Raw genomic sequence first — 21,295 nt, forward strand, 5'->3', positions numbered from 1 at the left:
AAACACATGACAACCACTTCATTCTACCAATGTGGGACAAATTGGAAAAACTACAAAGGCATAACAAGCCCCTATTTCCAACAAAGGGAACAACTAAACCTCGAGTAGGGGTTTTAAACCTCCCTGGCCGATGACTTTTTTCATCTAAAGTCCATTTTTCATAACCAACGAACTGTTCTTCTTCGGAATCCCATTCTCTGTATGAAGAAGTGCATTCTCCGTCTGATGAAGAGAATTCTTCGTCTGATGAAGAGCATTCTCCGTCTGAAGAAGCAGACCAATGACCATCTGAAGATGGTTGCTCATCTAGTTTATCAAGAGGATATTTTACTATGCTTGGTTGTTCAACCTGCATAAACATTAAACAACATATGTCCTAAACGAAAGCATAAAAGTTTCACCAATTCTCATCGAAGACGGACTTTTTTCGTCAGAAGCTGAAGACGGGCCAAATGTCACCATTTTAACGACAAATGTGACCATTTTAATGACAAATTATTATAACTTAGGAAATTGTTCTCGTAACTTTTTAGTTAAAATGGTTACTTTTTTGTCTTAAATGGGTTACTCATACATTTTAGCTCGTTTTCAGCTTGTGACGAAATGTACCCATCACAAGCACGACGCTTTGTAAAAGTTTAGAGAGCGCTGCGTAAATAACATTGTGGAAATACATAAATCTTGGGCGAAAGCGCCTTGTTGCTCTAAACAAACAAACATTACACACCTATATGAGCTCTCTCATTTATATCACCCTAATCCATGTTTTCTCAAAAAACAAAAGCGAAAAATAGGGTCTGAGTTGAGTTTAAGAATAATGTATAAAATCTGATACGAGTCTAAATAAAGTCTGAAAAATAAAACATTAATAAAAGTCCGTGGAAAGCTAATGTATCAGACTTTGATGAGTCTGACCAATAATCATGCCCTAAGACTTGGACGGGTGTAATACAAAAATTAGAAAAAGTGCAGAAGAAAAAAAAATCCTGAGAAATTAAATTGGAGGTGCAGAAGAAAGAGGGAAAAGGGTGGGCCCTCAGAGAGATGAAGTTGTGGTGGTTCAGTAGAGGATCATCGTACTTTGTTGTCGGAAGTTTGGGGGAGTACACCTCCTATCTGTCGGCGTCCTATGTTTCTTGACAATATTGCTCCAACTCTCATCATCATCCCTTATACAATTTGGTTTGGGTTGATCCATCAACATGTTTATAATATTGGGTTCCAAACCAATTTTAAAATCTAAAAATCGAACCAATTCAAAACCCGATAATTCGGATTATTTATTGTCGGGGTATCCGTACCAGATTTTTGGGGAAAATAAGGCCTCGTTTGGTTGATACGAGAATTACATTGACGTGTTAATTTGCAATGCACGAGAGTTTAATTCCTACATGAAAATTCACGTGAATTACAATAATCCGTTTGGTTGTCATGTTGGAGTTTTACTTTCCTAGGAATTTCCAATGACCATGAGGGGTAGGTAGTTAAATTCCCTCATTATGTAGGAGTTGGAAATTCCTAGGAGTTTTGGTTGTTTGGTTGATCAAGGAACTTAATTTTCCTAGGAAAATACAATTCATGGGAATTAAGTTCCCTCATCCAATTCGGGTGAATTTCGGAAAAGTGTTTGGTTGCTCATGTAGGAATTAAATTCCACATGAACTTCCAATGACCAAAGGGGGAGTAGGTAAGCAACTTCCCACATCATGTAGGCATTGGAAGTTCCTGGGAATACTAATTCCTACATTTTCCAAAATTTATGGCAACCAAACAACCCATGTTTTTCAAAATCATGGGATTTTCCAATGCCTATGTTTTCTAAGTGACAATCAAACGATCCTTAAACTCCCCCATTTTAGGTAACCAAACATGCTTTAAAAATCCCAATTCATGGGATTCTAGAATTCCCATGAATTGGGTGAGCAACCAAACGAGGGCCTAAAAGGGAAGAGAATCAGAGAAGATGAAGGTTGGAATTAGGGTTACTACTTACTTGTTGATCGAGGTGTAAACATAAATTATTTTATAAGACGGTTTTATCAATAAGAACACTAATAGACCGTCAATCGTTGGAGTCTATTTTCTTTCAAAAAATCTCATTGAAGACGGGCGATATCCGTCACAAGCTTGTGACGGATACCGTTTCTTCTCACAAAATGCTCATTGAGAGGTGAGTGGGAAGCACATGGGAGATGCCCCACGTTGTCCCCCTCCCCTTTTGTGAGAGGTCACAGGTTTGTGACAGAATTAGCCCGTCACAAGCAAGACTAGCTTATTTTCTTATTGTCGGCGTTTATGACCCTATGTTTAAGAACGAGCTTTCAATGGACGAGAAGTACAAAAATTTGATACACCGAATTCACCCATAAATGTTCAACCTTTTCTTACATTTGGGTGTTTGGTTCGCATACAATCAGTATCAGTATCCCATTGTCCATGAACCAAAATGCCGCTTTATGATCCTGTTAAAGGCACAAAGATAGACGGCAATCCGCAATCAAACAAGCGTTTGCAAACTATCCGCCTAAAACAGAAAACACAAGATGAGTACCATTAAATTGATTCATGAATCATGACACACGAGTTGACACCAGCGAAAACATCAATAGATATGTAACACACGAGTTGTCACAAAGTTTAACACCCAACTCTTTAGACGAAACCCATTTGAATCGAACTAAAAGAAACACGATTACAATCTTAGCTTACAGAGTTACAGAGCATATGAAACTCCCACAATCACTTCACAATACTTACAACCAGTAAATCATTTTAGCATTCCTTGTCAATGGCAGCCTTAGCCGTCTCCAAATCCTCGTCAAGAACAATATCCCAAGGACCTTCCCACTTAAGAAAAAACTCAGTATCCTCATCGTATTTAACTCTATGAACATCCCCACCTGGTGTAAACAGGTAATCTCCATCCCCTAAATCGTACTTCTCCCCCTTACTCAGATTCCACACCGTCTTCTTCCCCTTCATCACAAACAAATCATGCCCGAAAGTATGGTGATGCGCCGGTTCAATGCTTCCGGCCTTAAACTTAACAATCGCTGATGTCGGACTTTCCCTTACTATTTTCATCATTCCCCCTGGCATTATCTCCACTGGCACAAACTCCCTGTTCTTCGCCAGGCAACACAGTGCACAGCCGCTGTTCACGTCCGTTGCAGCAGTCGTTGTGGTGCCGATCTTTTTCATTTCTTCTAGCGAGTCGTCGAGGAACTTGGCAGTTTCCGGTGGCCATTCCTTATTACCTGTGCAAGATGATATTTAACTTGTATTGTCATGAATGCGACGCTAATTATGTATACTCGCTCATTTAAGGTAAAAATGTTTTGATAAAATGTAAACCGAGAAATATATGGAACGTCGTATCTAAATGATACTAATTGATTACTCCATCTAATCTAATAAATTCCCTAATATTACTGCGTTCTCAGAATAAAATTTATAAGGGGGAAAAAATAAGCTCTGCTAAATGCAAGGATTAAGTCGCCTACGAGACCATCTCCATTAATTAATGCAAGACTTTTACAGTACATAACACAATCTTTGTTTTTTCACAAAATCTCATTGAATACGGCACGTATCCGTCACTTTGGAGTGACGGACACCATTTCCTTTCACAAATGACCCAAATAGAGGAGAGAGGGAAGCACATGGGGGTGCCCCCAGCTTGTCCCCCCTATCCGTTTTTTGAGGGACATTACCCGTCACTTGCTCCGACCCGTCTTCAGCAAGACCAACTGTTGTTTTTTTGATAAATCCAAAGCGGGATGCATTTCATTCAAATCGGAAAGAACAATATAGGAGATTGGCATAGGAAGCGTTCCTATCCAACTTCGTCTACCAAACCTACAACTGTCAAAGTGAGCGAGCTCATGCGCCACTCTATTCGACTTTCTGCTAACAAAAGACCATAAGACGCTATGGAAACTAGAACGTAACTCATAAATTTGCTCCAACAGTAAATAGAATTCACTCCTTCCTTGCTTTTAGTTCTTCAATGCTTCAACGAGTTTCAAACAATCACTTTCGACCACGATTTCCATGCACCCATTTGTCCTCACCATTTCAGCCCCTCTATCACCGTTTCCAAGCCCCATCCTTGGTTCGTTCTCCCCTCTTCTAATCACCGACATCCCCCACTTCACCTTTCCCTCTTTGTCTCGGCTCCCAGCCCCACCCCCATCCCTCCTTCACCTCCCCGTCGACATTTATCTCCAACACATCTCCTACCGGTGTAGTCCACCCTTGAACCTCCCTCTGAACAACCCCACTCCCTTCGGTACTTTCCACCACATCCTCCATCACCTTCAACACCTCCCGCACCCTCTTAACTACACCCTCCACACGCACCTGCTTAACTGCTTTCCTTCAAACACCAACAAATTTCTTGCCTCCCATATTGCCCAGCGACCAACCATGAACATCACTCTCTGGCTATGATGCTCGGACTTGGATATGAGGATCCGACACGGGTACGGATCCGAGTGTCGGATCTTTGAAATCGCAAAAACAAGGACTCGGATATGAGGATCCAAAATTAATTTTGGACTCGGCTAATTTTATTTTTTATGAAAAAATTGATTATTAGTTAAAAAAAATCAAAGAAAAGAAAGGAAAAATAGTTTCTTCATGTTTAATATGAATGAAGACTTTATTATAGCATTAAATTCATGGCAAGATCACTCCTGATATAGAGTTGTTGTACAAAATAGAGGGTAAGAACAAAACACACTCACACCAAAAAGGATCCGATTTCTCATAGAAGGATCCGACAAGGGATCCATGTCCAGGTCCGTGTCCGGGTCGTGTCCACCGGATCCTTCGGGGTAAGTGAAGGGTCCGAGCATCACAGCTCTCTGGCCATCCTCAATCTCCCTCCACACTGCTTCCACTCACTCCCTCGCCCGCTCAAACCCGTCATGATATACACGCTTTATCGGCTGAAAGACTAATTAGTACTCCCTTTCCCATTAAATTTATTGTCATTTCATAGTAGCTATATAACTATACAAGCCTCATCCACCAGTGATCCCCCATTTAAGAAATTTGTCGAACAAGAAATCTATTGTCATCATCTATTCATCTTCTTCCTTCAACATCTCTATTTTCTTTATTATTATACTCCCTCTGTCCTGAATCCCAGTCATTTGTTGTCTTTTTCCATTTTAGGGTATCTCAGTCAATTGTTGTCATTTCTATTTTAGAAATGCGTTGTCATTCACAGTCAATTTGGTCCACCTGTCATTCAGTAATTGACCCTCTTCTCTTTCCTTGAACTTTGTGCCAAAACCAAAGGACAACAAATGACCGGGATGGGGGTATTTGCTATAATCCCAAGTGGCAATCTCCATCCAATCCACCACACATCATAGATTTGCAACTTATCAATTCCGAGAATCGAACAATAGCATCACTTCTACTCTAAGAATTGAAGTAATAAAATACTACTAGAAGCTAAGAATTAAGTGGAACTATATATAAATCACACTAACCACAAATAACAGCACAATTTCCTACTCCCCCGTCCCGATCATTTGTTTACCGTTTTCATTTTAGGGTGTCTCATTCATTTGTTTACCTTCTCAAGCAAGACCTACTGAAAATCTGAAATGCGAGACAGAGCGATTATTAGTTATTACCGTTAGCCGGGCAGGGGGATTTGAACGGGGTATGGATGAAGGTATTGACGATCTCAATAGCGGTTTCAACGGGCGTTGCCTCTCCAGCAACGGCAAGAACGTTGGCGTTATTGATTGATCGAGTATTGACGGCGTCGGCAGGGGAGAGACACAAGGCGGCGTAAACACCGGGAAACTTATTAGCAAAGATAGCGACACCGATACCGGTACCACAAGAGACTAATCCGCGCGTGTTGGAATCTCCGGCTGCCACGCGCTGACCGACTTGTTCGCCGATTGTGTAATAAGGACCTTCGCCGAGATCTTCGACGTCGTAGTTGAGGTTGCGGAGGTGGGTTACTAGTGCGTCTTTTAGTGGGCAGCCGAAGGTGTCGGCTCCGGCGATGAATTTTAGAGGCTCGGTGGCCATGGATGGAGTTGAGACAGAGAGTGTGGTTGTTGACTAATTGTGAGATGTGAGTAGTATTAGTGAATCTAGATGGTTCATAGGTTGTTAATCAAAAGTAGACTTGACAAGGGGTTTATTCGGGTCATTTCGGGTTTTTGATAATTTGAGTTGGTTGATTGAGTCGAGTTATTTTGGTTTGGGCGTTGTCAAGGATATTGTTTTTTGGTTTATGTCCCTTGTGGAGTTGTGGATTGTATATTTGTATGTAGTAGAAGTGGTAATCGGGTTATTCTGGTCGGTTATAGGTCGGGTCAATGCGGGTCGGATCATATCGAGTTCGAGTTGTGTTGGTTAGTAACAGGTCAAGTCGGTTACAGTTCATGTCGGGTCATCGTCGGGTTGGGTCATCAGTGGGTGGTAAGTCGGGTCGGGTCATTAGCAGTTCAGTATCGGGTCAGGTTATCAACGTATATTTTAACTTATGTAATTTATTTTTGATGGTTAGTTTTATGTTTAAACAATACTCCCTCCATTCAACTCCACTTTGCAACTATGCTTTTTACACGGGTATTAAGAAACGGATTAAAAAAACTATTAAAAGTACATAGGGAAAGGGAATGGTGGGGTTAAAGATATTAAAAAAATATAAAGGTGAGTTTTATGGTGGATTTGTGTGGGGTATGAATGTCATTTTTTGTAAATATAGATTTTCAATAAGGATAGAAAGGTCTTTTACATGTCCAAATAAGGAAACCTGTAAAGTGGAGTTGAATGGACGGAAATAGAATACTTGTAAAATGGAGTTGAATGGAGGGAGTATATAGGTATTTCAATTGTAGTTTTAAGTGAAACACAATTAAGATAAATGTCAACTCGGTCTTATTTACACCATTATTAAGCTAATTCACTATCGGGCCATCCATCGGGTTAAGTCAATATCGGGTTACGGGTTGGGTCGGGTCGATTTAGTTCAGGTTCTGGTTGGAAAAATAAGGCTGCTATCGGTTATCGCGTTCGGTTCGGTTTCGGTTCACCCAATTTTCAGTTTCTATCGGGTCGGCTTTCAGGCGGGGCGGGTCAGGTTCCTCGGGTCAGGTCAGTTTTTGCACCTCTAGTATGCGGTAAGAAAGGATCGAGTCGAATTCGATATGGTGGGGTCTACTTGGATTGCTGGTCAATTTACGTCATCTTTTCAGATCGAGGACAGGTCTGGGTGGGCTAGATCACCTAGGCATTATTTTCAAATAATATCAATTTAGAGACAGGATGAGGGCGGGCTGAGTTGGAGTTGTTCGACTCGGGCTCGAACCTAGTTTCTAATGTGCCGGGCTGGACAAAAATCGACCCGATGGGTAGGTCAAGTCTGGTCGGAGTTGTCCGCCCGAATGTTTAACCACCCCTAGGTCGGGTCGGTTTATTTTGTGAAGTCTATAGTAGAAGGTTTGATTGACTTATGTCGAGTCAATTTTATTTTTAGACTAATCAATAACCATTCTCCAATACAATTCAAGTTGATTTCTCCTCTTAGTTTAGATTTACAAGCTCTATTGCACGTGAATCCTTGGCGCAATCTATATGTAAATGTGTGGAATACTCCGTAAATTCTTTGAGAGTTTAAACATGCAGTGGGTTGCAATTACTTGAAGAGGTTGTACCATAAACAAAGGAAAGTGACGTAAAGTAGAAAACTCCCACATTGCCAAGGTACAGTAGTACTATGCTATGTCAAGCTTTATAAAAGTAGATTTTGGAGAATATTATTTGTTAATAATAAGAGTAAATTACAAATAACTCCCTTATATAATCATCTTTTTTTAAATAACTCTCTTTTATAATTTTTTATCCAAATAACTCCCTTATAAAACTTGTTTTTCAACAAATCAATGCCTCTTCACCGGAACTAAATCTATTTTTTATAATTTGATTAATTTACCCTTCTTATAACATAATCCCTACACCGTTACTACGTTTTCATAACCTATGAACAATTCCAAATCTCTCGGAAATATAATAACACTCAAATCATGCACTCTGAACGAAGAAGAATCAAGTATAAATTCGTCGTTTTGTCTTATTTTATAGAACAAAATAGTGAGTAAACGGGCACAATTGTTATTTAACATCTCATATAAGTGAAAAATGAAGGATAAAATGAATTTTTAGCCGGAAAATTCAAAAATAAGTCTCATTCCGGTGAAGAGGCATTGATTTGTATAAAAACATGTTTTAAAAGGGAGTTATTTGAACAAAAAATTATAAAAGGGAGTTATTTCAAAATAGTCGATTATATAAGGGAGTTGTTTATAATTTACTCTAATAATTATGGGTTTTTTGTTAAACACCACCTTTAATATAGGACACTTTGTGAAACACCACCTTCAAAAAAATTTCTGGTTTTTTACCACCTTTAAAAAAAGAAAATTGTTAAACAGTACCAAATGGCCGGAGTTTGACTAAAATTAAAATAATTCCGGCATTGACTTCATATTCGACTACCTCCTCACTCCTTCACTTTCCTTCCTCACCATTATCACCCTCCAGCCCTCCTTCCTCGAGACTCCTTCACCCTCCTTCCTTTGTTTTCACCTTTTTCTCTTTTCTTATGAGTTTGTGTTGGTATCTAATGTTTCCTTTTTCCCTAATTATCTTCATCAATTTCTTAAGCCAATACAATAAAATTTAGATTATTCATCTTATCTTTTAATTCACTAGTCCACTTCTAGGTTTAATCTATCAAAAGCTAATGAAGCAAGAGTGAACCGGGTTGTACCTCTTCAATATCTGTTATACCTGCAAGGCCTACATGTCCTCATCATAAGGTGGAGGATGAGGAATGTTGGGCAACAATAATCTCTGCTTTTTACTACTTCGAGGGTACTGTATTCGCAACTGCCATTATACACTACTTTTTATTGCGTCAAATAGATAGGAGAAAGGAGCGGAGATAGTGTAGATGAAATGGAGGGAAAAGAAAGGCAAAGAAATGGAGGAAAATTTGGGGAGAAATGAAAAGAATAAAACAAGTCAGTGCCGGAGTTTTTTATTCTTACCCAGATTCCGGCCATTTGGTACTGTTAAACAATTATTATTTTTTAAAGGTGGCAAAAAACCAAAAAAATTATTAAAGGTGGTGTTTCACAAAACACAATTTTATTAGGTGGTGTTTGACAAAAAACCCAATAATTATTTGATATCTAAAAGTTGAGATTATTAATGAATAATGTGTACATTTTGTTTGAACGATTATATTTGTCACTAATTTGTGGCGTTACGTGACTAATTGAACCAAAATTAGAAGTATTAATTTGTTGGATAATGATTATGTCAATAATAATGGTTGCATAAGGTTCAATTATTTATGTGACACTATATGAGATTATGATGACTGATTTTATGTTTGTAAGAAGTCAAATTCTCTTTGTAAAATATTGTGGATTTGCAAAGAGTAAATATAAGTGAAACAATCATCGAGATTCGTTGTTTTCTAATATAAGAATGATGATGTATATAGAGCTTTTAGTAAATAATACTTCCTCCCATCCAGACCAAAGGTTACAGTTGCTTTATCACACTTGCCGAGACACGTTTTGTAACGTGCATATCTTTAGTTACACATTATTAAAAATTATAAAAATTTGATATTGTTATAGCATTTATGACGATAAATCAAACAAGATCTCACATGACTATATTTTGTCTTATAGATTAAGAATAATATCAAAGATTCCATACGACCATAAATAGTGTCAAAAAGCAACTGTAACCTTTGGTCTGGATGGGAGGAAGTATGATTTTGGGTGCAAAATCACAAATACTACGTGTATGCTTTATTCTATGTCAATTTATTAGAAAGATAAAATAATATAGAAGATTATTTGTTCTTTTAAACGACATGAGAGTTGAGCTCTATATTTAATTAGAACAATGATGCTAATGAGTTATAAGAGAACATGTTTTAACTATTGTGAGAAGTCTAATATGTATAATTATAGTTGCTTCAATGTAGCTTAATTATGCAGTTGAGTACATTTTGTTTGTGTATTCATTACCAAAGTTATCATTCACATTTGGTGAAGTGCCTAAGGTTCAATATTAATAATTGCACTATGTTTGATATCTAGAAATATATTGGATCGACCAAAAGGTAATGACGATCGACAAGGTGAGATCTATGGTGAGTACTATACATTTTCACCTTTAATGGTGATCTTGTTTTAAGTCTATTGAGAAACGTATTAGAACTTTGTCTATTGTGTAAGCATATTATATTGCTCTTAATCTTGAAGGGTAAGATGCAGGGTGATTGTGAAGCTATTATTAGCTACTACTTAATTGTGGGGGCATGGAGTTTTGCCTAATGTTTATCTTTAGCATAATGCTAATATCAACTTAATAATGCTAAAATAATGTGTATAACGACTTACAGATTTACACATTTTATACAGATTTGATTTGAGAAAGTTGATTGAGAATAATATGCTCACAAATTAGTATCTTTGTGAAATTTGAGTGAAGCATATTTAAGCTAATGGACTAAGAAAGAAAGAAGTCCTAGAATTAGCAAGGGGAATGGGCAAAAGCCTATTAGTTGAGGAATTTGTGGTGGATACCGGAACTTGTTATGCAAGGGTGGTCTAACGAAGTCATAGATAACTCATACTTGTGTACACATCCCATTTCTATGACAGGTACACTATTTTGGAAGGTTGAGCATATAGCTCTTAATGGTCTTATAGCCCAAAATTGGTCGGTCCTTGTGAGACGGACTTGATGAGATCACCGTAATGATGAAGGTTGGGATATTTCTCTTAATGAATCTATATCCCTTTATTTAGATGGTCTTATTGAGAAGGACTTGATGGATTCACCTCTATGTTGAAAGGTTGAGCCTTAGAGCTTTTAATGAATCTATATCCCTTTATTTGGGTGGTCTTAATTATTGAGAAGGACTTGATGGATTCACCGCTGTGTTGAGAGGTTGAGCCTTAGAGCTCTTAATGATTCTATAACTCATGCGTGAGTGGTTTATATGGAGATAGACTTGTTGGAATCACCTACGTGAGTGTGAAGGATTAACCTCTTTCTATGAGAGACTAAGATATCTCTCTAGAGCACTCGTGAGAATCCCAAGATTCATTTGGCCAATTTGTTGAATTGTATCACGGAACTCGTTTGGAACTTAAGGTGAGGTATGTGTTTGGAATTTACTCCGGAGTCTAGGAGTTCAAGATTTCGTTCACTCTCTAGATGATGAAAGAATTATTCCATTTCACTAATGTGTTAGTTCAAGTCGAAAGACACTAATACTTAAGTATCGATACTTTTTAATGTGCTCAGAATTTTTGTCTATCATTTGCATTAGTGGGGGATTGTTGGAAGTAATGTTAAGGCTAACAATGTCGTCTAAATACATTGTATTAGAGAGATGTCTTCCATTACCTCGTAAAAGCATCTCACAACTACTTGCATAATTATAGCCACTAACTCCATGTTTATTGCCATGTTTATGGTGGAGTTATGTCACTATCTTTGTGATTATGATGTTAATTAATCACTATAAATATGAGAAGCGTAGTCATTTGAGATACACATCTTCCATATATCTCTACTACTTCTCTATGATAATTTTGAGCATACCATATGAGTTCCAACTCCTAATAGTTGAGTACACAACTTTTAGGAGTGTTGTGTGACCTTGGGGGACGACGCCTATATCGATTTGTACCGTAGTCGGGGCGATTTCATTTCTCATTTAGTGGCCTCCATACCACGACACAACAAATATTCTCTAATTATATCTTCGCCCCTATAGTGATACTATATTTCCAACACGCTCATGTTTACACCAACTCATCGGCCAAGAGTAATCACGACCTTACTTGAACATGATCTTTCCTATAGGTTGTACCTTTGTATTCTTGAGATCTACAGAGGCAGAAAAAGGAAACCTATGCGACCAGAGCGTGATCGACAGCTTCCAGCAATCTATGGATTGTTCGGTTTATGGGTGATGATCCATTGAGTAAAAGTAACATACCTTGGATGGATTACTTCAAATTTTACTTGTTTTTAAGCCTATGTATATTTTTTTGGAGCTTATTACCTCAAATTTTATTTGTTTTTGAGCATATATGTATTTTTTTTTTTGAGTTTATTAAAGTTAAAAAATTAAGTTTTAATTTTTTCTGTCAAAACTTAAATTTAACTAAGTTTATTAGTAATATTTTTTAGTTTTATTGCACTTTATTGAGTTTAATGCTTAAATGAACGAACTCGAAAACTTTATAGTAAAACTCATAATTTTTAAAATAAAACTCAAAAACTTTATTACAATACTCATAAACTATACAATTAATGGTAGTACATAGATGTATAATCCACTTACTATGATCCATTATGAGATGTAATTTGGAGGAAGAAACTATTGACCACTTGCTCAGGTCGTGTCACATGTCTCGGCATGTCTGGGATGAGATAGGTGATCGTATTCCTGATCCCTCATTTTACCTATCCTCGTTTTCAGATGTATTACTAATAGCGCTAGTAATAATTTTCGAGAAGGTTTTGTTGATTGGCCAATGTTTTATACCTGTTGTGGCTATGACGTTGTCGTAATTATGTGGTTTTTTGGTCGTGATGGTGAAATTCCATTAGACCATCGTGCTTTTTTATTCGATCAGTGTGACTCGACTAAGAGACCTTTTGATAGGTTCTCGATTTTTTCCTCTATACCAACAACTGCTTCGAGAGAAGTTTTTATAAGGTAGGCCTCTCCTCTACATGATTGGATCCTCCTCAATTCTGATAAGGCATCAAAAGGTAATCCTGGAGCAATAGGAGGCGGAGGAATATTTAGAGATGAGTCGGGTTATGTTTTTGTCAACATTCTATTTCTCGGGTGGAGTTTGCTCCTCCATGAAAGACGAGCTATTGACTTTACTACCCGGTTTGTAGTGTGCAAAAGAATTCCGTATACGTAAGCTCGTCATTCATATGGACAATCAATCTTGCGTTTGGCTGGTTAAAGAAGATCAGTTGGTAAGTAATAGTCTTAAATTTTTGGTTTAAAAGTGAAGGAGCTAATCAAGGATGACTTATGGTCTATCAAACTAGAACATTCATATCTGGAAGCAAATCGAGCTAGTGATAAGGGTAAACTCAAGTATTGTTCCCGTCCTTCTGGATTATCCACCCCTCGTCTTCATCCTTTTTTTCGTGAGGACATATTTGGAATAGTTATCCCTCATATTATTGCTATTAAACATTATAGATTATATGTCTCATTATGTGTTAGAGCATTTTTTATTGAACACATAAATATTAAACTTTAAAATAAATGAGTAAACATCATCGCAGAAAATGAGACGGAGAATCCGCACTCATATAGCTCACAAATAGGATTATTCATCCAGTTGCACCATAAGGATTGTACAAGTATAAGAATTCGAGTTTATATGTATTCTTTCCGAGCTAATTCAAAGTTCATGTTTTCAATGTGTAAATGGATGAGCTCAATACTTTCTAATAAAACTCATATTCTTTTTTACGCCGTAGAATATATACAACCGGTTGTATAGCCATGAATTCCATATAGCTTGATCAACCTCAGTTAGCAGTTGGAACTTGGAACCCGAGAGTCCTTCACAAGCTCAGAGCATCCTAGAATGGCGGGAATTTCTTGCTACATAACAGTTTCTTCAACATCAAACTATAAGGTTAACAATTCCACTCATTTCATTTCCCCTAATTTTCCAAAACCTAACAAAACCCACTTTACATCACTCAATTTAATTCAATTTTGATCCGTAATCTCCATTTTTGCAGAGGAATTATACAATTCGATCATGTTCGAACCCGCCAACTAATAATTCAAAGAATCAAACGCCGTCGCTTCTCAAATTCGCAGTCTCTGGTGTCACAGAAGTCCTCAGAATTTTATCTTCTGGCAATAATAATGGGTACTTCCTTTTTTTTTTGTTCATGCTTTAATCTTGGTTTAGTAGTTGAAGCATTTGATTGCTCTTAGTTTTTCCGTTCTGAATATCTCAAAGACTCTCGCCTATTGCAGTACAAATAGATTGTTTTTTAGTTATCTAAGACTTGCCCTTTACTTAAATTAATGGTCAGCATTACTGTTGATTATATGTAGAATGGATAAGGTGATGACTAAAGAGAAAGAGGAATTGTCGGTTTCCGGGGTGGATGATGTTTTGGGCATTCTCAAATCAGATTATGACAATGCTTATTTTGTTACAGGTGATCATCTTCTTTTTTACGATATGATCCGGCCATTTTCTTTCATTTAACCCCAGTTGCCATGTTTGCTGTCAGTTTTGTGATACTCCTGTTAAACAGTATACACTTGAATGCGTGCTTGCACAACAGACACTCAAAACTCAAAAGATCCCAAATGTGAACTGATCACTTCGTGTTGGTCGATTCAGGAACATTTTCCTCGTCAATTTATGCTGGTGATTGTCTCTTTGAGGATCCAACCATAAAATTTCGCGGTAATATTATATTATAACTCGTCGCTCTTTGCTTTGCATTGAATCTGTTTTATTACCATCTTTGTCCATGGAAGTGGGCATTCAACTGTTCATATTGAACTCTCCAGCTTTCTATTGTCGACTCTTATGAGTTATGATGTGTACTAGCAAATATTTAGGACCCTATTGACACCGTCTTAGCTAATCAGGTACAGAGTTGTACTCACGGAACATACAATTGCTTGTACCTTTCTTTGAGCAACCCTCTATTGTATTGAAAAGTATAGAAAAGGTACACATTTCCTGCTAAGAGCTTGAATTAATACCCATGTAATTCCCATCATTGCAAATCTCTTACTGGACTTCGCGTTTCTTAACATGGCATTCTATAGAACATGCTTATTTCCTGTTTAGAATTTGTCACTTCTTGTAATTTTATTTTTGTTGATAGTGTAACACCGTCTTTCCCAGCGCAGTGGTATCAGTACTCGTAATGCTGTTTTCTGTAAATGGCGCTAGACTCTAAAGCTGTTAAATTTGTCGGGCTTGGGCTATTTTTCTTGACGTCATGGGCTACAAGTATAATTCATAATAGTGCGTCTAATCTAGGATTAGAAAATGAAACTGACGCGGAAATATAGTCTGCAAAAACACAGAAAGTGTTAAGTTCATTTTGTTCGACTCAGATCAGTATACTCATGCACTCACAACCTTGTTCATTTCCACCTATCAGAATTATCAACTATTCCTATTATTAGTGTAATAGGTTGAGTCAGATTAATCGGCCGATTTGATCAATGCCTATTCTTGTTCACCAGTAATGGCATATATGTTTGGACATATTGTGTGTTAGTGTGTATATCAACCACAAAGATTAGGTACTTCACAGGTTCACTATGAGCTGATTTAGAAAATGGAAAAAAAAAAAAGTGAATGGAAAAAAAAAGAGTGAAAACTCTTTGTGGTCATTCGCATTAGCAGATTACATAGGACCATCACGTTGTTAGAATATACTCCCTCCGTCCCAATCATTTATTTACCTTTTTTATTCTTTGTGACTTGTGAGAGGTATTTTAATCAAAGGTAAACAAATGAATGAGACGGAGGAAGTAATGAATATCTTTCGCATGAGCCTGAATTTTTCCCTTCAAGTAGTTTGACCTTTCATCAAACACTACCTACTATGTGTTTAATTCAGATCTTCTGGCGGCACATTTATGCAGGGTGTTGATTCTGACAGAGATTTTGTCTTAGCTACTTGGAGCCTGAGGTACTTGTTTCTGCTAAAGAGCTTTGTGTCTGTCTTTGTTCCAGTTTCCCAGTCTTAGTTTCCTGTAATAATACTCTTTGCACATGAGAGGGATACCGGGATGTGGTAAAATGAAGCAAACAGGTACATTCAAGATAGAAAGTTTCCCTGATTTCTTAAGCAAATTACATCTTTAAACGCAATCATTCCTTTGGCTGCCTAAATTTTCTCTTGATTAACACATCACAAATTAAGAAATACTTTAAATAGACAAACCACCACTATTTTATTGCTTTTTCAATTGTGGTATCTTTTCGAAAATCGAACTATGCTTGACGATCTTCTTTGTATTTTGTTCCGGAAGGACCTACTTAAAACTTCCATGGAGGCCTCTCATTGCAGTCGAAGGAAGTACTATCTATGATCTAAATGACGAATACAAAGTGAGTCTACTTATGTGTACATATACTTGACTTTAGATTTAATAGGTAGAGTGAAGCTGTTGGCCAAATATTCACTTCTGGTTCTAGAAGACCATCAGAATAAATAAGAAATTACTACAGATGGCTGCTTTAAGCTTCTCTCTAGAAATTGTATATCTGAAGTTTACTCAGGTTACTGTTTGTCAAAGGGTTAGATCTGCAAGATCGTCTTAGACCTTCATCTACATGAAAATTTTGAATTAACATATCCGTAATCTCTCTCTCTCTCTTTCATTCACCCTCTCCCTCCAAATAATATGATTAAGCCTTGTTCTCGTTGTCGATCACCTTGAATCCTTAATCTGATGATGAAGCATATGGCATAGAAGAAACCCCGCTCTCTGGATTCAGGTTAGCGAAAATTTAAGATTATAATTTTTTTGGGTTCTTAATGATATTGATATGCTGGTGCCTGGTAATGATGATACAACAATGATGATGGCACCATCAATTTGGTGATCATGATCAAGCCTGCAAGTAGGGCTGTTTGGATTTGGATTGGATCTTGTTGAATCAAGATTTGGACCGCTAATGTTGACCTTGTATCTAAATTCCATGAAGATCGATATTGGGCAAATATTGAAAATATTTGCTGAATGCGCCAGATCTTCACTTCTTTTTGACATGTTATATTTGAGTTACTTTTCATGTTTTTAGCTATCTCCTAACTCTTTTGACCTCTTCTTCACAAATGCATGCCCCATTTTTAATGATGAATATGTCGGTAAACTAATGACACTTATACACTATCATCGGTTGAGGCGGCCGAATTTAGGGGGTTATATCGAGGAAAATAACACTTTAACACCATGCTACTGAGGAGTGTTTTTGCTAGCATGAACTAGTATGATTTACGCTATTTCTGAGCTTATTGAAGCGGAGTATAATCACATGAGGCACTTCTTCAACTTTCTTACTTGTTTGTGACTTTGGGGATATTCAATGACCACTTGATTTTGTTCTCAGGATTTAATCATCCAAGAAGCTGAGGCCTGAGAGTCTGAGACAATTGCTCTCGCTATTTTGAAGCAGGTTACAGGATATGCAGAATGGTAGCATTTCTTCTTCTTGTTTGTCTTCTTTTAGATTTTCACTCTAATTTTTGTTTGGTGTTTTGTTTATGTGACTCCAAAAAATGTGCGGACATTGCAAATTTATCTCCAATGTACGTCCTTGAGAAATGGAAGGCGTGGTCAACCGCCTTGCCCTATATATCTAGTATGCTTAGTTATTGCCTATTGGAATTATATCCGCTCTAGCTTTCAGAGAATCTTTGTCGGAAACTGCTTTCGTATGTTCCGTCTTTTATAGCTGTTTAATTGTGTCTTGTTGAATCACGGTGGATTCGTTTGCTTAGTTCAAACAAATATGAGCATGTTGATAGTTGATACTCCGTATATTCTGAGAGTTTTAGACTTTTAGTGGGTTCGTATATTCTGAGAGTTTTAGACTGTTAGTGGGTTGCAACTTGCATATTTTAAGTGGTATAAAATGTTTAAATGCTGTTTATTTACTTCAATAGGATCTAATATAAACCAAGGAAAGTGACAGAGAGTAGTAAGCTCCCACATCAGCAAAGTAAGTACCATTGCTCATATTTATAGTAGTCCATTGGTGAAGAATTGACACGACCTTACTTGAACAGGATCTGTTCTATAGGCTCGTACCTCTGTATCCTTGAGATCTACAGAGGCAGGAAACAACGTGTGGTTGATGAACCAATAGCTGTGCGGTCAGAGCGTGATTAATGGCTGCCGGCAATCGCTTAGATTGCTCGGTTTGCTGTAGAGGATCGTTCCCTTGCCCATTACTGGGCCTGGGATGGTCGCACAGCTGTCTGACACACTTCTCTTTTTTTTTTTTTTTTACTTTTTATTTGCTATGCTTGCTTGTTTTGCTGTACAGTATCATTCCCTAGACTATTATTGAGCTTGCTGTACAGTATCGTTCCCTAAAATCCCTTATACACAATCTCGGAGCCTCTTATAATGGGGGGAATCGGTTACTACATAGCAGTTTCTTCATCACTCATTTCATTTCCTATATTTTCCCAAAATCTAACAAAATCTATTTTGTTACATCACTGAGTTCAATTTCATTTTGATATATAATCTCCATTTTCTAGAGGATTTATACAATTCAATGCCTGTTCGAACCCGCCAACTAGTAATTCAAATAATTAAATGCCTCGCTTCTCAAATTTGTCGTCTACGGAGTCACGAATATCCTCAGAATTTTCTCTTCTGGCAATAATAATAGGTAGTTTCTTTTTTCATGATTTAATCTTGGTTTATTAGTTGGGGATTCTGATTGTTAGTCCCTTTACATCGTCTCATATAACGAATATCTGAGAAGGTTTTCGCCTATTACTGGGTAGGGGACCGTTTGCATTTTTGCAATATGAATTGATTGTTTTTAGTTATCCAAGACTTGCCCTTTACTTAATTAATGATCAACATTGCTGTTGATTATATGTAGAATGGATAGGGTTGATGACTAAAGAGAAAGAGGAGTTGTCGGTTTCCGGGGGTGGATAATGATTTGGGTATTTTCAAGTCAGATTATGACAATGCTTATTTTTTTACAAGTGATCATTTTCTTCTTTACGACAAGCTCCGTCCATTTTCTTTCATTTAACCCCATTTGCCATTTTTGTGGGCGATATGTTTTGCCGTTGTGCTGTCTTCACCTCCATGCGTATGCGACTATACGCTGTCCGTTTTTGTGGTGCTCGTGCTGGACAAAACAGGATTGAATGACGGACTCATTTCCTTAAAACATACACACTTGAATGCGCTCCTGCACAAGACACACTCAAAAAATCCCAAATTTGAACTGATTATTTTGTGGTGTTGATTCAGGAACATTTTCCTCTTCAATTATGCTGGCAACTGGCTCTTTGAGGATCCAACCATAAAATTTCGTGGTAAACTGGTAATATTATATTATCACCTGTCACTCTTGGCTTTGCATTGAATATGCCATATGTATGTGATTATAAATGATTTTTGCTTGCAAAGCAAATGCTACTTTCAGAATTGTCTTAGTTATTACCATCTTTGTCCATGGAAGGAGTGTTCAGCTGTTCATATTGAACTCTCCAGCTTTTTCTATTGTCTATTCTTATGATGTGTACTAGCAAATATTTATGACCTAATTGACACTGTCTTTGGGAATCAGGTACAGAGTTGTACTCAAGAACACACGATTGCTTGTACCTTTCTTAGAGCAACCCTCCATTGTATTGAAAAATATATAAAAGGTACACATTTCCTGCTAAAAGCCTGTAGTAATGCCCTTGTAATTCCCATATCATTGCGAATTTCGTACTAGGTTGCACGTTTCTTGAACTACTACCCTTTACGCCTTTACAGTCATGAAGTTGTTGAGAACATGCTTACTTGCTGTTTAGAATATGTGTTGTGTCTTATAATCTTGATTTTGTTGATAGTGTAACACTGCCCTTCCCTGCGCAGTCATGCGCAGTGCTATCACTTAATGTAAAGCTTCTATTTGCAAATGGCTCCAGACTCTAGAGCTGATAAACTATCTTGCTTGGACCAGTTATCTTGACATCATCAGACTACAAGTAAAATTCAGGATAAATTGTCTAAATTTAGGATTATAAAATGAACTGACACGGGAATATAGTCAGCACACCCACCTATCATAACTGTCATTATACTTATGCATTCACAACCTCATTCTCACCTATCAGAATTCTCAACTAGTCCTAGTATCAGTCTCATCTAGGCTGAGTCAGATTAATTAGCATATGTGATAAATGTTTATTCATGTTTACCAGTGATTACATAAATGTTTGGGACATACTGTGTATCTCCCACCTATATTACAAAGACATGGTTTGACGGGTCGGACACAAATGAGTACCTAAGAGCCGGGATCGTCTATTTTATGAAAAAATTTCAAGAATTTGGTCTTAAGTGAAGTGTCGGAGTGTCATACCAATGTCCAAGTGTCAAATGTTGGACACGGGTATGCGAGCTCATATGAAGTGTTGAAGTAACATAATCTTGCCACCGAGATTAGATACTTCACTATGAAATGAGTTGGAAAATGGTGAAAAAAGGGGAGTCAAAGCCGTTTGTGATCAGTGACATTAGCAGATTACGTAGGACATCATGTTGTTAGAAAGTATGGACTACGGAGTAATGAATACTTTTGCATGAGCCTGAAATTTGTCGTTATATTAGTCTGAGCATTTATTATGAAACACGACCTACTGTATGTTTAATTTTGATTTCGTCTGACGGCACTCATATGCAGGGTTTTAATACCGACAGAGATTTTGTCTTGGCTACTTGGAGCATGAGGTACTTGTTTCTGCTAAAGAATTGCTTGTCTTCCTTCCTTAGGAGTCTCCCAGTCTTCGTTTCCTATAATAATACTCTTTTCACATGGGAGGGATATGGGATGTGGTTAATAGAAGTTAAAAATCAAGATAAAATTTTTTCCTGATTTGTTAATTAAATCACGCAGATAAAATTACATCTTTAAAAGTTTAAATGCAGTCATTCTGTTGGCTGCCTAAATTTTTGCCAATAGCTTCCTTAACATACTAAGGAGAAATTATGTAACCTTCAAGACTCCGGTTTCCGACTTCCGTTAATTGTTTAGGCTCTTATACGAGTAGACAGTAGTACTTTTTTTATAAAAGTTAGGATTAATTAATCTTTACACCCATATAAAATCAACTTTTCTAAACTTACACCCTTATAATTTTTTTTTAATATTTTACACCTTATAAAACACTTTTGATCAAAACTTTCCCCTTAGTATGATTCCGGTGAAAAAAAAAATGCAATATTCGGTCAAATTTTTAAATTTCCCTCCAAAATATATATTTTGTGACGAAAATACCCCTGCCCTTGTGTTCTTTCTTCTATCCCACCCATATGTAAAGCTCCCCCTCGTACTCAGTTTTCCCTTCTTTATATACAAATGATCCATAATATAGACGTATATTTGCAACAAATGGCCTTTGATCCATTTCTATAATAACAACCATTAAAAAT

The 21,295-nt window shown here is 37.2% G+C and overlaps 2 protein-coding genes and 1 non-coding gene across 5 annotated transcripts in view; 2 read left to right on the forward strand and 1 right to left on the reverse strand.

Moving 5' to 3' along the window:
* Window positions 1–2,584: 2,584 nt before the first annotated feature.
* LOC141647245 (DNA damage-repair/toleration protein DRT102) lies at window positions 2,585–6,309 on the reverse strand. The gene is made up of 2 exons (XM_074455359.1): window positions 5,652–6,309; window positions 2,585–3,257 (listed from the first exon to the last, which is right to left on the reverse strand). Exons 1-2 carry the CDS (start codon window positions 6,058–6,060, stop codon window positions 2,773–2,775), a joined length of 894 nt encoding a protein of 297 aa, XP_074311460.1. The 5' UTR covers window positions 6,061–6,309; the 3' UTR covers window positions 2,585–2,772.
* Window positions 6,310–13,613: 7,304 nt separating this feature from the next.
* The window catches only part of LOC141647247 (uncharacterized), a 59,942-nt gene continuing 52,260 nt past the window's right edge, over window positions 13,614–21,295 (forward strand). The window contains exons 1-11 of one of the 3 annotated variants that reach the window (XM_074455368.1): window positions 13,615–13,754; window positions 13,864–13,997; window positions 14,189–14,295; window positions 14,484–14,549; window positions 14,738–14,820; window positions 15,752–15,798; window positions 16,142–16,220; window positions 17,226–17,311; window positions 19,121–19,193; window positions 19,440–19,521; window positions 20,547–20,593. In XM_074455368.1, the coding sequence (XP_074311469.1) occupies window positions 13,704–13,754; window positions 13,864–13,997; window positions 14,189–14,295; window positions 14,484–14,549; window positions 14,738–14,820; window positions 15,752–15,798; window positions 16,142–16,220; window positions 17,226–17,255 (597 nt within the window). In that variant the 5' untranslated portion in view covers window positions 13,615–13,703 and the 3' untranslated portion in view covers window positions 17,256–17,311; window positions 19,121–19,193; window positions 19,440–19,521; window positions 20,547–20,593. Of the gene's footprint in view, window positions 13,755–13,863; window positions 13,998–14,188; window positions 14,296–14,483; window positions 14,550–14,737; window positions 14,821–15,751; window positions 15,799–16,141; window positions 16,221–17,225; window positions 17,312–17,781; window positions 18,115–19,120; window positions 19,194–19,439; window positions 19,522–20,546; window positions 20,594–21,295 lie in introns of those variants that run through there. The other 2 variants (XM_074455369.1, XM_074455367.1) reach the window with 2 other exon arrangements.
* On the forward strand, window positions 17,887–18,106 carry LOC141650415 (small nucleolar RNA U3). Its single transcript, XR_012546451.1, has one exon. It is a non-coding gene; the product is annotated as a small nucleolar RNA U3 (small nucleolar RNA).

Source organism: Silene latifolia, chromosome 3, assembly GCF_048544455.1.
Source record: "Silene latifolia isolate original U9 population chromosome 3, ASM4854445v1, whole genome shotgun sequence".
Classification (NCBI taxonomy): domain Eukaryota; kingdom Viridiplantae; phylum Streptophyta; class Magnoliopsida; order Caryophyllales; family Caryophyllaceae; genus Silene; species Silene latifolia.

What these genes read in the sequence shown, in the direction of transcription:
- LOC141647245 (XM_074455359.1), bottom strand. Translation starts at nt 6,060, where the DNA reads ATGGCCACCGAGCCTCTAAAATTCATCGCCGGAGCCGACACCTTCGGC. An exon ending in ATCCCCCTGCCCGGCTAACG is followed by an intron (nt 3,258 to 5,651) that starts GTAATAACTAAT and finishes CATCTTGCACAG; the next exon opens with GTAATAAGGAATGGCCACCG.